Source organism: Castanea sativa, chromosome 1 (genome assembly GCF_040712315.1).
Source record: "Castanea sativa cultivar Marrone di Chiusa Pesio chromosome 1, ASM4071231v1".
Taxonomy (NCBI): Eukaryota; Viridiplantae; Streptophyta; class Magnoliopsida; order Fagales; family Fagaceae; genus Castanea; species Castanea sativa.
In genome coordinates, this window is record NC_134013.1 from 25,254,935 (window position 1) to 25,270,339 (window position 15,405).

Sequence of the window (15,405 nt, forward strand, 5' to 3'; positions counted from 1 at the left end):
TTGTAAGGATTGGGTTTGGAACCTAGGCCCACCTAGAACAGTGTAAGCTAGTCGAATAAGCCTTAAACAATAAATTTGTTAGAGAGTGGATTTTACAAGCAAGCTACTAAACTAAGTAAGTGCAGGCCTTAAGTAGATTGGGTTTAAGACAATGAGATTTAACATACAAATGGTCCAAAATATCACTCATTGGTTTAGTCCGTGGATGTGGTGTTCTTATATTTGATCAAGTATCTCTGGTTACAAGATGTTCTTCTCCCTGTTTTTTTTCTCTTTTTTCATTGCATGCCCCCTTTTTTGTGAAAGCCATTTCCTTATATAGTCCATTCTCAATACATCTCAGCCTTCCACTTGTTCAATTTATAGGAAATCCCTTGAATGCTTGTCCCATCAAGGCCCTTTTAGAGGTAATAAGAAGGGTTGTGAGTTGGGATGATACTGTTCAGGTGTTATTTTTTCATAAATGTGGCCGGATTAGTTGGTGCAGTGCATTTAATTTGGTGGCGACAGTCTCCTTCCAAATATTTCCTCCTTTCGTTGTTGGTACGGCTCTGTTACTTCCCCTGAAGCTTATCTTTCCAAAATGGTTGACTTCCTAAAGTACTCCCGAGGTGGCCTTGCTCCTCGGGAACTTCAGTTGCTTCGTTAGTTTCCTCTTTTCTCCTCGGCCTTCTGGCTTAGGTTTGCATGGACCCTTTAACCATCCTCGGGTACTTACTCGTCCTCGTGCATGGTCCATAACCAATAAACATGCTCGGTTTACCTGCCCTCACAGTTTTTATACACAAATTGATAATTTCTAGTAGGCATTAATATAAAAATATATATTTAAAAATAAAAGAAACACTATCACAATATAAAATAAAAAGAATAAAATATATTATAAAGCAAAGAGCAATAGCATTTAATTTATCAAATATACTATTGGGATTTCACTTAACAATGGAATCACTAAATATCTACAACCTAACTACTGAAGCAAAGATGAATTTAACACATAACTCAATGAATTTATTTTAACCAAATCAAGATTAATTTCATATAGGGATTCTAATATCATAATTCAAACATAAAATCTAACAAAAAGAGAAAAGAATTTATTATTAATTAAAAAAAAAGAGTCTTAATTCACTTTTGGTAAGGCGATGCATGGCACAATGAAGGGAACTGAAATCTATTTCCAAATTTAATTTGGTGGAGAGAGAGAGAGAGAGAGAGAGAGAGAGAGAGAGAGAGAGAGAGAGAGAAGGGTGTAATCATGTGAGAGATTGGGTGATTGCTTTTGACAATCTACTGTGTAAAATAGTTATTTGACACGCTCATAATTTTTTTTAAAAACAACTTAAGAGTGTTAATTTGATTGAATTTCTATTGGTTCATAATTGTTTGGGTCTTCTTAAGAGTGGAGGAAAGAGTGCACATCTCTCTCTCTCTCTCTCTCTCTCTCTCTCACACACACACACAAATAAATTAGTTGCCACAATTTTGGGGTCTTTCTTTAGCAGGGTGCCTTACCTTGTGGCCTAGGCCTAGAGCTGACCCTATCTAAGTTCACTATCGACACTATTTTTGTTATACACCAACCATAACATGTCATGTCAATAATTGTGGAAAAAAGAAAAGAAAAATATAGCATTAAAGTTTGGCCAAAATAATTAATTAAATTCAATTTAGCTATAGATTTAAATTTAATTAGAAAACCTAATATACTGCAACTAAATAAAGTTACTATCCCTAAATTTTAACCAAAGTAAAGGGCCAGCTTTGTTACACACTGTGGTTTCAACGTATGTATCCCCTCTATATAGGTGCTTCCCTTCTGACACCCTATAAACATCGTCTTTTGCCAAAGATACAACGCAGAAGAAGGGGAATTAAGAAACAAAAATGGCGAACGGCCTGTGCTCCATCCTCCTCGTTGCTCTCTTCCTCTTTGCTACCACAGGAGACTCCACTGTAAGCACTAATCATCACCCATCACTTTCATCTTTTTTAAATTCTCTCTTCCTTAATTAGAGTTAGATGTCTCATGTCTTCACCATCGCCACCATCATCATAATATCTGATGGGCTTTGATTGTTTCATATCCAACGATGGTTGCACTTTTTCACATCATGTTTACACTTTTTTGTATCATGGGTAAAATGCAGCTATGTGATTCTTTCACATCATATTCACACCCTTTTGTATCATATGTAAAATGTGGTTATTTGATGTAAAAGCATAGACATTATGTGAAACATTTGTGTGAAACAATAATAAGCCATATCTAATATGTGATTTTCAGATAAGTGAAAAGTAGACTTGGTGAGAATATCAAATTTGAACATCTATTACAAAACAATTGATAGACATTAATTATTTATACCATTTCCCACATACACATGCATGCATGAAGAATTCATCTATTCCATATTTGATGAGATCAATATTCTGTCTAAATAATTCCATTCATGCATATATGTAGAAGGAGGAATGTGTGTACACCCTGTTCGTGAAGACAGGGTCAGTGATCAAAGCTGGTACAGACTCCAAGATCAGCCTCACCCTTGGCGACCCTTCAGGCAGGTCTGTGTCGGTTCCAAATCTAGAATCATGGGGGCTAATGGGTCCTAAACACGACTACTTCGAGCGTGGCAATGTGGATGCATTCAGTGGCCGAGGACCTTGCATTGGTGCATCGGCCTGCAGACTAAACCTGACCTCGGATGGTTCTGGCTCGCACTCCGGTTGGTTCTGTGACTACGTTGAAGTCACGTCCTCAGGGCCTCACAAAGCATGTTCACAGAGCATCTTCTACGTTGATCGTTGGCTTGCCAATGATGCTCCTCCGTATAAGCTTAGCGTTGTTCTTGATGGGTGTGACACGTGGAACAATGCTGCAGAAAGTGACTCAAATCAGCGCAGAAATAGTGGGCGCTTAGCTGTTGGGAGTCCCAAAACATTTGCTTATTCCGCTTCAGAATAGAACAATGTGGAGTTGTAAAAGCCGAGATTTTGGTGTTATTTTTTGGGATCACTATGAAGTTTTGTGTGAGATGACCTTGTGAGTGTGACTCGGATGCCTTCTAATACAAATTACTATTTTAGAAGCTATCCTTCTTCTTCTTTCTTTTGTTGGGGGGTTATAATAAAATTCTAATTAGAAATTCCATAATTTCAAATTTTCAATCAAATGAATTTGTATTCTCCAAAAAAAAAAAAAAAAAATAATGAATTTGTAAAATAGTAATATTGTTCATATAATGGATTAAGTTAACTTAAGAAAATAGTAGTATTGTTATTTACCAAAGGAGATGAAAACAATCAAAGCATACAACTTGGCCGTTTAGTTATGTGAATATGAATCACCACCCGTAACCATAACCATATATTTAGCTTTTATTTTTTAGATAACCATATATTTACGTTGCTCCTAGAATCTTGTGGGGGGTAAAAAGACTTTGATGGTTACATGGGCCGTTGGGCCATGCTAAGGAAGGCCGACCTGCTCTTGGGTTTAGGACTTGTTAGTATTATGGGTCGGCCTATACGCCGAGGATCCGAGGATCTAGCCGAGGGTGAATTTCTCTGCGGATGGACACCAGAGAACTCGGGATTTCATGGTAAAGGTTAGGGAATGACACGGTCAAGGCCAATGGTTAAAGGGGGTGAACCCTTGAATGCCCTAGAAGCACCAATGTTGGAAAAATGTCAAAGATAAAGGCTGCTACCTCCACATTAAAGATCCTGCACCTACCACCCTGGCCGCATTAATGGGGAAGTGACACCTGAACAGTGGAGGGGAAACTTAAGTTCTTATTCAAAGGCACTGAGAAAAGAAATATCTAGGTTAAGGGGGGGGATAGGACAACACGTGTACAAAGTATTAAAAAGAGGAGTATTTAAGGGGCAACCTAAAACAGAAAAGGGGGACGGACTTCTTTGTAATCAAAAGAAAGGGGAAAAGAGAAGATAATAATAACTCTTGGCTTACGTCCGAGGAGTTTGATTTATAATATTCTCCATTATTTTTCGAGTGTTTGCGATCTTTGGCTTGTCATTTAATCCTCACATACTTCTAACCTGGGTTTCAAGCCCACACTCTACAAATTCATATTGTTTAAGGCTCATTGGGCCTGAACCCGTAACTGTTATTGGGTCCAGGTGCGATTGTGCACTTACAAATCTGATATATTTAAAATTTACTTAAATATATTTGATGTTGATGGGAATATATTTGATATTGATGGGAATATGCTTGATGATTTTCCTTATTCTACAAAATTTGTAATGACGAAAAATTTCTCCCTAATAAGGCAAATTCAAGAAATTGACGTCAAAAATCTTATAACTTAATGACATAGTTTTCTCTCCTTTATTAAAGGAATCAATATTCGAATCTCCACCTCCAATTGTTGAAACATCAAATTTTCGGAAAAAACTCAAGAGATAGGATGATCCTTTTTTAGGTGGGATAAAACTTCCAAAGCACAACTCCAAATCTATGGAAGTAATGGTCATAACCCTTTACATCAAGTCATGATGCATGCCATACAATCTCGTCCCAATTGCAAGATATACATGCCATAAGGGCCCAATCTTGGAGGGTTGCTAGAATCTCGAAGTAGACCGAAAGTGTTATACATACAATCAATCGTGACACCCAAGAGATATGAAAAAACATAAGAAGAAAATAAATCATTTTTATCAAAAGAGGTTGTGAGCCCTAGGCATAAGCGTCAGAAAAGTTTTGACTGGCATCATATCAATGCCTCCCCTGAGCTATTTGATCGATCTTCCATATGCGAGTTATCTCTTGATCCATTCTAATATAAGCTAGGTTTAAGTTATATTTGATTTGATTTTAATAATAGTTACACAATTTAATAATTACATTAAATTAATATTTTTTTAGTCTCACCATTTGATTAATGAGTAATTATTATATAAGTTTAATTTCATATCTATCGAATATCAGTCGCAATCCAAATCATGCCTTAAGTGTATTTTAAAATAATAAAACAACTATATAGTTTCAACAATATATAAATGTGATAATTCTCAATCTATGTTCACTTGATCCATTTGATGAGCAATACGGATAATGTTTTTTAAATTATATATGAATTGAATGGTGAAGAAAATCTGATTAATACAAAATGTAGTATGCATACTAAGAGTAATGAGAATGAGTAATTAAATGATAGAAATTTTAAATATTAATACAAAAGCTTATTGAATAGTGTAACAAGCATTCGGAATTTGGAGTACATGTTAAAAATTATGAGAACTTATAACTTAAGAGTGAAAATTTTAAATATTAATCCAATAATAAGTCATTAAACTCACTAAAAAAAAATTAAGTGGTGGAATGCTTACAATAGTTCCACGAATAACTATCTATTTTAATGTTTAATTTCAATGATATTAGTGAAGAAAAAAAATATTCTATATAAAAAATAATTACTGAATATGTGTATGGTATTTGACACACTAATACATAAGATATAAAATTTAAAATGATAAGGTTATTCATGTGATCCATTGCTCATAAGGGTAGTGTGAGTGATCATACTGGTAGACATAAGATTTATTAGTGATAAATAAGTAAAAGAAAGTTCATAAACATATAAAAAAATTTGAGAAAAAAATTTCACACCTGATTGATGTGAGGGATTATTGGTGATACTTGACAAGTACAAAATTAAATAATGAGCGTAAATAAAAGCCAGTAAAAGTTTCAACTCAACTTATGTAAATTTTTGTGTGTCTATAGCATTGTTCAATAAGTAATGTGCAGGTCCACATGATATAAATTTCGGACTTTTACTTCTAAAAAAACAAAAACCAAAAACTAACAAAAGACGATAAAGATATATAGTATTAGTATATACCCGAAACGGTGCACCGAGGACATGTAATGATGATTTATATATATAAATTTCGAAAGTTAACCTAAAAAGTATCATAAGCATAGTGGTAGAGGCTTGCAATTGCGGCTCCGAGGTCTCGGGTTCGAAACTTGACATTTTTTTTTTGTTGCAATTTGGGTGTTGGATCTGATCTGAATGGAAGGAGGAGGAGACAAGTCCTCTTCTGCTTCTTCTTCTTCAAGGAAGGTAAATCATATTTTGTTTCTTTAATTTAGAATATAGATTTGGGATCTGATATTTTTGAGGAAAAATCTCTGTTTTCTTTTGCAGCTTAAGTTTGTGCCAAAAGCCCCACCTCGCCGGAAAACCAAACCCTCTCCCACTCCCAAAACGTACGTAAATTATTTATTGAATTGAAAACCCATTTTCACAAATTTTTGATTTGAATTTGAATTTGAATGGCAGTGAAGTGGTTGATGAAGATGGAAAAGCTGAAGCAGAGGCACAGTATCTACTTCGCCGCTTCAACGTATGTACTAATTACTGTTACTCTTTCTTTCCATTTTCTTCATACATATTTTGGGAATTTCTTCATTTTTTTTATTTGCTTCACTGTGTGTGACTGACTCACTCACTGTGTCTCTGTATGTTTGTTTGTTACCATTTCTTTATTCTTTGGGATGAGATGGGATGGGAATGGGAGTTGTTTGTTTAAATTAATGGAATGGAATGTGGTTTTGGAAATGGAATGCGTGTTCTAAACCTTCCGTTTGGTTGCGGACAATAACAATAAATGGGTGTTTAGGCCTTTTGGGGTCTTAAGTTTAGGTCGTGTTTGGTTGCGTTTCTTTAACTCATCACTGGGTTGGTTTTTTTATTTTTTTATTTATTGTTAATGTATTATGCTATGCTATGATATGAAGAAACAACACAAAATTTTATCCTAAATATATAATAAAGTAAAGTTCTAAAAAAAGGGGTTTTGTTGTTTTGTTTTTTATCTTACGATTTATTCTTAAAAAGAACAGCTTAAAATTAACATATTTTAAACCAAAAATTAGTAAATAAATAAATAAAAATCACATTTGTTTCTAATGCTTTTATGAAGTTCAAATATGCATTTTTTCTCCTGTCCAAAAAATAGGAGAAAATGAGTTTCTTGAAAATAAATAAATATATATATATATATATATTGTGGATCAATTTTCATATGAAATTTTCAATATTTAGATCCAGTGAAATTAAAAATCTCTACTCAAATGAGGTGTCTAGTCCATCTGCTAGTGACTTGGTTGTCTAATGAAATGGTTGGGAGTCACTTGGGCATTAGTGAACTTTACCTAGCACGGTTAAGGATTCAAAAATTGCGAGTCTGAAGTTTTCTAGATGCCCAAAGTAATCCCCTACCCACAAAACCCAGGGTTCTACTGAGATTTTCACTTTTGTACAATGTAATCAACCCAAGCTACCTAGTTGCCTAATTAACACTATAAATGTAACCCATAGTTTACAAGATTGCAAGAAAAGCACTTTAGGTTAGTTGCAAGATTGAAAAATATGGAGCCTTGTTAGTTTAGACTTGCAAGAAAGACTAAGAAGTGGAGACTAAATCAGTTACAACTTGTTAGTTGGTTATGTTTCACTTGCTAATGACTTTTATAAATACTAGCAAGCTGGTTTATATCATTCATTGAAGAACAAAGACCTTTATTTTCTCACTTTCTCTCTCAAGTTTTCTCCTCCCTTTTATCTTCTTCTTGGAGGGGGTGACTACATCAAATTAGTTAATTTCCTATTCATTTTCACATCCATTCCCATTCATCTACCTTAGAGCCTAGCAGGTTCATTACATAAAACTTAGAAATTTCACTAAGCATGACACCATTAAGGATGCATTAATTTAATTTTTCCATGCTTAGTGTAATGTGGGTGAGGAGAGGGCTAATTTTATTTTTGGGCAAATGAAAGAGAGAACTTTGCCTGAGTGCAAGTATTCAGCTTAGTTTTTTTTTTTTTTTTGCTTTCTTTTTGTGAAAATTCTTACCTAAAAATGTTTTTCTTTTCTTTTTTGCTTCTTTGTAATATTTACTTTTGAAGAGGGCAATATAACTTAAAGCATGAGTTCTACCATTCTAATTCTTTTTCCCTCACTCTTCTTGTTAATGTAATGATTGGGGACCTTATGTGGTTCAAAATGAGAAAATTCTCAAGAAACATGTTTCTCAGATAGTTGAAGAACTTTGTTTCCAAAAAAATTTCATGTTATTTAAGACTTAACTGACAGTCATTTGACTATTTGCAAGGAGCAGTTGGCTAAGCTCTCAATCTTGATCAATCCTCAATGGATGTGCTTGTCAATTGACAAAAGAAAGACTACTTTTTTTCATTTAAATAATAGGTCTTGAACCAAGAAGATTAGAAATAATTACAGCCATATTGCTTAGCATCATGATCTGTGAAGGACTTAGAGCTGACTCTTAATTGTATGATATTCTCTTTTTTTCCATTTTTATGATGTTAAATATGTTTAAAAACAATGTAACCTTGATTGGTTATGATTATTAGCTTCTTTCAAAAATACATTTTATTTGGTCATTTGGATGAGATATTTTCTCAGATCAACCTTGACTTGTTTACCTCTTCATTTACAGGAGAATCTTGCTAGACGGGGGCCTAGAGAAGAAAAGAAATGTATTTTCTCAGCATATTCTTCATTATTTTTATTGGCCTAATATACTGTCAGATATCTTAAGTTCTTAATGAGTTTAGTGATATTTAGTAGTGGTGTTGTTTTCCTATGGAGTTATGGTGAAAATCATCAGTATTAGAGAATTGTGCTGATAGAATGCCCTTTAGACCATTCTGACAAATGAATACTTCAAATTTTTTCTGTACTTCGAACAAATTTGAAGTATTAGAATCTTAGGCAGATGTCCTAATTGTTAGAACATTTGCAGGAGACTGGACATTAAGAATTGTAGCTCTTATATAAGATACAACAATGTTTGGGATCTCACATTGTAGATTTGTTGTTTCAATTGCACTTTCTAGTTCACAGATTCATTTTCCCAAATCTGCATTAGAATTCATCAAACATTCATTTTCATATCTACATTAGAAGCCATTATGGAAGTCGACAGGTATAGATAATGGAAATTGTTTCCCGTGTACTAGGGTTGCACCCCTTTCATGGTTTTTCTTAATGGATTTTTATTACTAATTAAAAAAAAATGATGGAAAAATTATAGTTGTAAAAAGGTCTCAAAATTCAGTTGTTGATATACAGATAGTGTGACTTAATTGTGGTGACTTGAATGTCTCAGTTTTAGGAGCATCTTTAAGATGCAAATGGATTGCTTGAAGTTGACATTTATAGGAATATTTTGAGCATGACGATATATATATATATAAGCATGATAATATTAATACAACTCAAAGATGTGAATGGCATTGTAGGAGGTGAAATCAATATATTTTGGAAACAAAGCTGACGTTTTTATTTGGAATTATGTTGTATTAGTTCAAAAATTAGTTTTACATATATCTTTGCATGCTAGTAGAGTATGTGGTACTTGAATTATGTTTTAAGGTCACCTTACATACTTTTCATGGATTGATGAATAATTTGCAAAGATATCAAGAATTTGAGAATTTTGAACATGGGAATTGATTTCTTTCTTTGCATGCTAGTAGAGTATGTGGTACTTAAATTATGTTTTGAGGTCACCTTACATACTTTTCATGGATTGATGAATAATTTGCAAAGATATCAAGAATTTGAGAATTTTGAACATGGGAATTTATTTCTTTCTTGTCTAAGAGGTAAAATATGAATTTACTTCCATTTCTTTTTGGTATAAGTTTTCTGACACCCATTGTTTAATGGAGGAGCTCATCCTTCTGATTTGAGAGCCAAAATTGACAAGTTGACTGTACTGAAAAAAATAAAATTCAAGTGGTATTTGAATTAAGTGAGAATGTTGTGCTATAATGTGGCTTTAAGATTGCTGGTATGAAATTTGATATGCATGTGGCACAAGGAGATCAATGGCTGCTCCTTTAAGAGGATGATTATGCAAATTCTGGTCCAGATAAGATTGAAATAAGAACAACAGAGTGGCTAAGGAGAAGTTTTACAAAATTAAATAAAAATACAGCTTTAAAGCAGAGCTGTTCAATTACTCTAAATTGTTAACAATTAGTCTGAACCCTTCCACATAATTGGAAGAAAACAACTTGCTTTTGATGGGCTGAACTAGCTGGGAAGAGTCTGTATTACCAATCAATATAATATACATGAGCAAGTGTGTATCATAACCAGCATCATCATCATTATTGTTAGTGTTTCTAGTTTTCATCTAATGTTTGGTGTGCAAACCTTCAGCTTCTGTTCAAGTTGCATTTGGTCCTGGAGTTATGCCTTCAACTTCCCTAAAGGTATATGGTGCTGCCAAGGAGGAGAATGTTGGTAACAGAAGTGCCTCAGTCCCAAAAAGTTCTGATAATGGGGAAGCTCTCTTATCTTTGCTTTCAGCTGCCAACGAAGATGGAAATGATGCATGTTCTGCAGATCCTATGGAGACATCAGCTCAGATTGTCAAGAAAGAATATAGAGAACGTTGGGTAAGAAATGGCTGCCATGAAGATCCGCCCTCCCTTCCCTCCCTTCTCTCTCTGTCTCTCTCTCTCATCCACTAGGTGTCTAATTTCCCTGATGCTGCAGGATTACCACCACACTAATTATCCAACTACTCTTCCATTGAGGAGGCCTTACTCTGGAGACCCAGGTATGCTTTTAGATTCATTTTAAAGAATTACTTCTAGTTACAGATGAACATCAATTATTTGTCCTTGTGAAGGAAAATCTATTTTCTCACATATGGTTGACCTTCTAAGATAGTTATTTGTGAACGGAACCTCTTAGCCTTTTCCAATATACAAAAACTATCAGTCTTTTATGTGCTAAATGTTTAATTAATGTTCATTTGCATCTATGAGTATGCAACTCTATCTTACTGGTGACCCTGCAGCCTGAGATGACTGATATAGATGCAAATTCTTACTATCATTTTTTTGTTTCTTAGCATATTGTTGATGGAACAAGAATGCTGCAAAGCTGTAATTCCCGCTGAGATCAGCTAGCTAAAGCCAAATAACTGTAGTAAAAAAAATCTGCGTCTCCTGCCACTTTCAGTTCATAATTGAGGGGAAGAATTAGCTCAGTTTAAAGCACTACGGAAAATAAATATATTCATCATGAGCTCAAAAATAGAAGGAAAAAAAAATTTATATTCATAAGTCCCTAGGTCTGTAGTCAAAATACAGAAAAACTAGTTCACAGACTAATCATTACTTGAGCTCCCAAAATATCACAATAAGGATTGATATTGATAATCTGTATACCTTATATACCAGAAATAAGAAAAATGGAAAAGGAAAATAACCTATATAGGCCAGAAATTTCAGCAAACTGAAACAATAGAGATGCCATTACTCACAGAACTTCACATGCTAGTTTCTCTTGGAAGTTTGAGCACAGGCTGCTTCAGATGTACATAGCCATTGTAACAAAGGATAATAAAAGGTGAATGGAATTCTTGTACCAAAGGATTCTGCTCATGTGATGAATGTCACTCATGTTCAGTGTTTATTTTAGCAATTGTAGTAAAGTTTTTCAGTAGCAACTAACAAGTGTAGCATTATGATTTCAGTGATTCCATAATAACTTTTACCAAATTCAGGAATCTTAAATTTTATTAAATTCTGTAATGTTAAATGCCATTTGCTAATTTTGCTTGTAGAACTTCTTGACATGGCTGAATTTGGGGAGGCTGCTGCAAATTATGAGTATGATGAGAATATTATAAATCCTGCTTCAGACCTTGGACTGAAGGTTGGTAATCAGATTAAAAAAACCGTTAAGATAATGCTGAAAATTTAGTAGAGCTACATATATAAACAAGCTATTTACAACAAACTGGTGGTTTGTGATAGGTGGAAAGTGAGGAAGAAAAGTTGTTTTTCTTTCAGCTTCCTGCTAGTCTGCCATTTCTCAAAAGATCAGCTAGTAGAAAGGGGAAAGAGAAAGTTGAATCCCATACATACCTGGAAAGCGGAGGCATTTCAAAGAAGAGCTGCAGTTTGGAAGAGTTGCCTGGTGGATATATGGGCAAAATGTTGGTTTACAAGAGTGGAGCAATCAAGTTAAAGCTAGGAGATTCCCTGTATGATGTGAGTGAAAACATAAGCTTGCTTTAAACTAAGATACAAGCACACATAAAGTGCACATGCCCACACAGGCACTTTCTTGTTTCACTTACCTGTGGTAGGAAGGACCAAGCCAGGTTTTCTTTTCCATAAGAACTCAGTAATTTCTTGTTCTGTTTCCAGTCAAAACTTCTTACATGTTTTCATGCTGCTTTTAGACCTCGATTAATTATCAATTTGTGTTTTAGAGAAAAACATGTAATCTTATTTGCTTTTACAATTGATTAGTATAATTTGATGTATAAAAATTCTCTTCATACCTGCGAAGTCACTTCTCTTTCCAATATTTATTCTTTTTACAAAAATTATACCAGACGATTAAATCAATGAATTAGAATTTCGTGGTGACTCATTTTTCATTTGTAAGATAGGTTAATATTGGGGATTCATTCCAGAACCTTCCTTTGTGGAGGTCATTAGTGTAACTCAAGTTTTTAGTTTTTGTTATGTGTGGCATTTTAAGAAATAGGAATAGGTATTTGAAATCAATAAATTTTTTTTTTTTTTGAATTTTTGATTGTTGGTCCATATCTTATCAAGAACATGAAAAGCTTCCACTCTCTCCCTCGTTTAAATTCTTTTGATCTGTACCATGATAACTTACATATATTCCACCCTTCCAAATTATTAGCTTTAGCAGTAATATGTAAGAACATAATTTGAATTTTTTTTTTCTTTTTTTGGGGTGTGTTTTTGGTCAATATGCAGGTTTCACCTGGTTCGGATTGCATATTTACTCAAGATGTTGCAGCAATCAACCTTGCAGAAAAAGAATGTTGCGTTCTTGGAAAGCTTGGCAAACGGGCTGTTGTAACCGCTGACATTGATTCCCTGTTGGATAGCATGATTGACTTGGGCTAAATGCAAAGACGTTGCCTGCAAATGAAATATAAACAATTTGACGCATGGTGGAAGAACCATCAACATGATAGAGGTACCATTGGCGCGTATGTAAATGGGGTAAATGAGTAGATATGTAACTAAAGTTGTTGACAATTCTGACAAGGTAACTTGTAAACAACTGCTTTTGATTACCTATTAGGATGTCAAATTCTGGACCCACAATTTCCCTTAACAGGGGGGGGGGGGGGGGGAGGGGGATAAGAAAAGAAAGAAAAGATTTATTGCTTGTTTTCTATAGCAAAGTTTATTTGAAACTTTTTTTTGGGTAACATAGCCAAAAGCATTAGAAGCTAAATTCTGTCTCATGTCACGGAAGAGTAAAAAGGTTTTATTTTACAAAATATTACATTTCTGGGTAAATGTTTAATCCATAATTTCATTTTGAAGCTTCTTTGCTACAATTTATGTTCAACATGAGATGTCATTGCTTTGGCTAACCCGTCCATATAGAATTTGAAGAAGAATGGAAAAAGTGAGTAGGTTTGGGCCATTAATATGGATCATTTTGGGTTTTGGGGGGGGGGGGGGGAGTTTTTTAGGCCTCTTGGTCTATCTTAGACTATCTCTTGGATTGGTCCTTTTGGGATGTAAGCACAAATGTGGTTTAATACTTTTCTCAGATCTTAACACAAGGAAAAAAAATTAGACCTGAACAACTTGTTTAATATAATTATAGTCCGCTAAACTGCAATATTTGCCACATGTTTTTCCAAATGTTCTCTCTCTCAATAATGCATCTGGAAGGATTATAAAATGTGCATGATTAAAGATTTCATGCATTTGTACGCCGACAGTATCCCTTCATGTCCACCCACCAAAGTAATACTTATTAGTGTACTTTTTTCTTCTTTGACCAGAAAAAGGGAATTTCATCACTAAAAAGCATCGACTACAATAGGATTTCTATTTGCTCATACACACATCACACACGTGCTCCAGGGGGTGGAACTACATAGAGGCTACCCCCTCAACCTTTCCAAGAATTCAGAATTTACCCTTAAATTTAACTAAACTTCTCAAAAAATATATGGATTCCCCCCCTCTAAATTTTTATTTTCCTCATATAACCTTCTTAAATTGTTTAAATTTTTAGATTTATTATTACTTTGATCTCCTGAAATTCTAGTTTTGTCCCTAACGACTAGGGTTAGAAAAATTAGACACGACTCGTGAATCCGACACAACATGACATGAAATTAGCAGGTTATGAGTTGAGGCTTAACGGGTTTGTGTCATATTCAGGTTAACACGGCTGACCCATTTAATAAACGGGTTGGGTTAGTGTTGAACACATAAAACCCGTTTGACCTATCTGATCCGTTTATTAGTTGTTGTGGTTTATTTTCTTTGACATATTGTGATTGGTTATTTTTGATATTGAGATATGCATTAGTTTTGAATGATTATTTGTGATATAGTTACTCATTAATTCTAAATAGGGGTGTCAATGTTCAACCCAACCCGAGAACACGACACGAACCCGACACGAGTTTTTGCGGGTTAGAGTTGTGCCTTAATGGGTTTGAGTCATAAACGGGTTGACCCGAAAGTGATACGATAAAAAACGTGTCATAAGCGGGTCAACCCGCATTAGACATGTTTGATACGCTAATTTATTTGTGTCAACCCAAAATGACCCACTTAACATAACCAGTTTAACTTGTATAACAAATAAAAATTCATTTTATTTTAGATTTGTCAAATACCTTTTATATCCAATACATACTTTAAATTTAAAAAGAAAAGTTAGTAATTAAAAAAATTTACAAGGAATATAATTGGAAATTGAAACTTTACAAGCCCTAGATCTCTAAACCCTACAAACCCTAAATCTCTAAGCCTTCTTCTAAATATCTTCTTTTTTTTTTTTTTTTTTTAAATTTCAATCATATTACTCACTCTACTATCTTATAGTCTCATGAACAATTCTCAAACTCAAAGTCTCAAACTAGTTATTGCTCTCTCTCTCTCTGGATGATAATCGTAGTCATAGTTAGGATTAGTATACTGTTTGCTCCAATTCTTTCAATATTGATACTTAGCATTTGGCGAGTTCCAAGGATATTATATTTTTGTTGCACTATGTTATTTTTGTTAAACTATGTTATTTTTGTTAAACTATGTTATTTTGAATTTGGGTTGAAGTGTATGCACTTTTTTTTTAGTGTAAAGAACTTATTTTTAGATGAATGTTATATTTTTGTTAAACTATATTATTTTGAATGTAAGTTGAAGACTTGAAGTGTATGCACTACTTTTGGGATGTAAAAAAAAAATTATTTCTAGATGGATGTTATATTAAATATTATGCAGGTTGAAATGAGTTATGTTACAATCGTGTCAACCCAACATGACTCGTTTATTAAGTGTGTCAAATGGG

The 15,405-nt window shown here is 34.0% G+C and overlaps 2 protein-coding genes across 2 annotated transcripts; both read left to right on the top strand.

Annotated features, from left to right (window-relative positions):
• Positions 1-1,870: 1,870 nt before the first annotated feature.
• On the top strand, positions 1,871-3,008 carry LOC142640580 (PLAT domain-containing protein 3-like). The gene is made up of 2 exons (XM_075814745.1): positions 1,871-1,956; positions 2,468-3,008. The coding sequence occupies exons 1-2, from the start codon at positions 1,888-1,890 to the stop codon at positions 2,966-2,968; spliced, it is 570 nt and encodes a 189-aa protein (XP_075670860.1). The 5' UTR covers positions 1,871-1,887; the 3' UTR covers positions 2,969-3,008.
• Positions 3,009-5,971: 2,963 nt separating this feature from the next.
• On the top strand, positions 5,972-13,182 carry LOC142605890 (uncharacterized). Its single transcript, XM_075777318.1, has 9 exons — positions 5,972-6,101; positions 6,186-6,247; positions 6,321-6,384; positions 8,507-8,546; positions 10,240-10,478; positions 10,579-10,642; positions 11,657-11,748; positions 11,850-12,086; positions 12,831-13,182. The coding sequence occupies exons 1-9, from the start codon at positions 6,051-6,053 to the stop codon at positions 12,981-12,983; spliced, it is 1,002 nt and encodes a 333-aa protein (XP_075633433.1). The 5' UTR covers positions 5,972-6,050; the 3' UTR covers positions 12,984-13,182.
• The last annotated feature ends 2,223 nt before the right edge of the window (positions 13,183-15,405 follow it).

What these genes read in the sequence shown, in the direction of transcription:
- LOC142640580 (XM_075814745.1), top strand. Translation starts at nt 1,888, where the DNA reads ATGGCGAACGGCCTGTGCTCCATCCTCCTCGTTGCTCTCTTCCTCTTT. An exon ending in CTACCACAGGAGACTCCACT is followed by an intron (nt 1,957 to 2,467) that starts GTAAGCACTAAT and finishes GCATATATGTAG; the next exon opens with AAGGAGGAATGTGTGTACAC.
- LOC142605890 (XM_075777318.1), top strand. Translation starts at nt 6,051, where the DNA reads ATGGAAGGAGGAGGAGACAAGTCCTCTTCTGCTTCTTCTTCTTCAAGG. An exon ending in ATCTACTTCGCCGCTTCAAC is followed by an intron (nt 6,385 to 8,506) that starts GTATGTACTAAT and finishes CTTCATTTACAG; the next exon opens with GAGAATCTTGCTAGACGGGG. An exon ending in GCCTTACTCTGGAGACCCAG is followed by an intron (nt 10,643 to 11,656) that starts GTATGCTTTTAG and finishes TTTTGCTTGTAG; the next exon opens with AACTTCTTGACATGGCTGAA.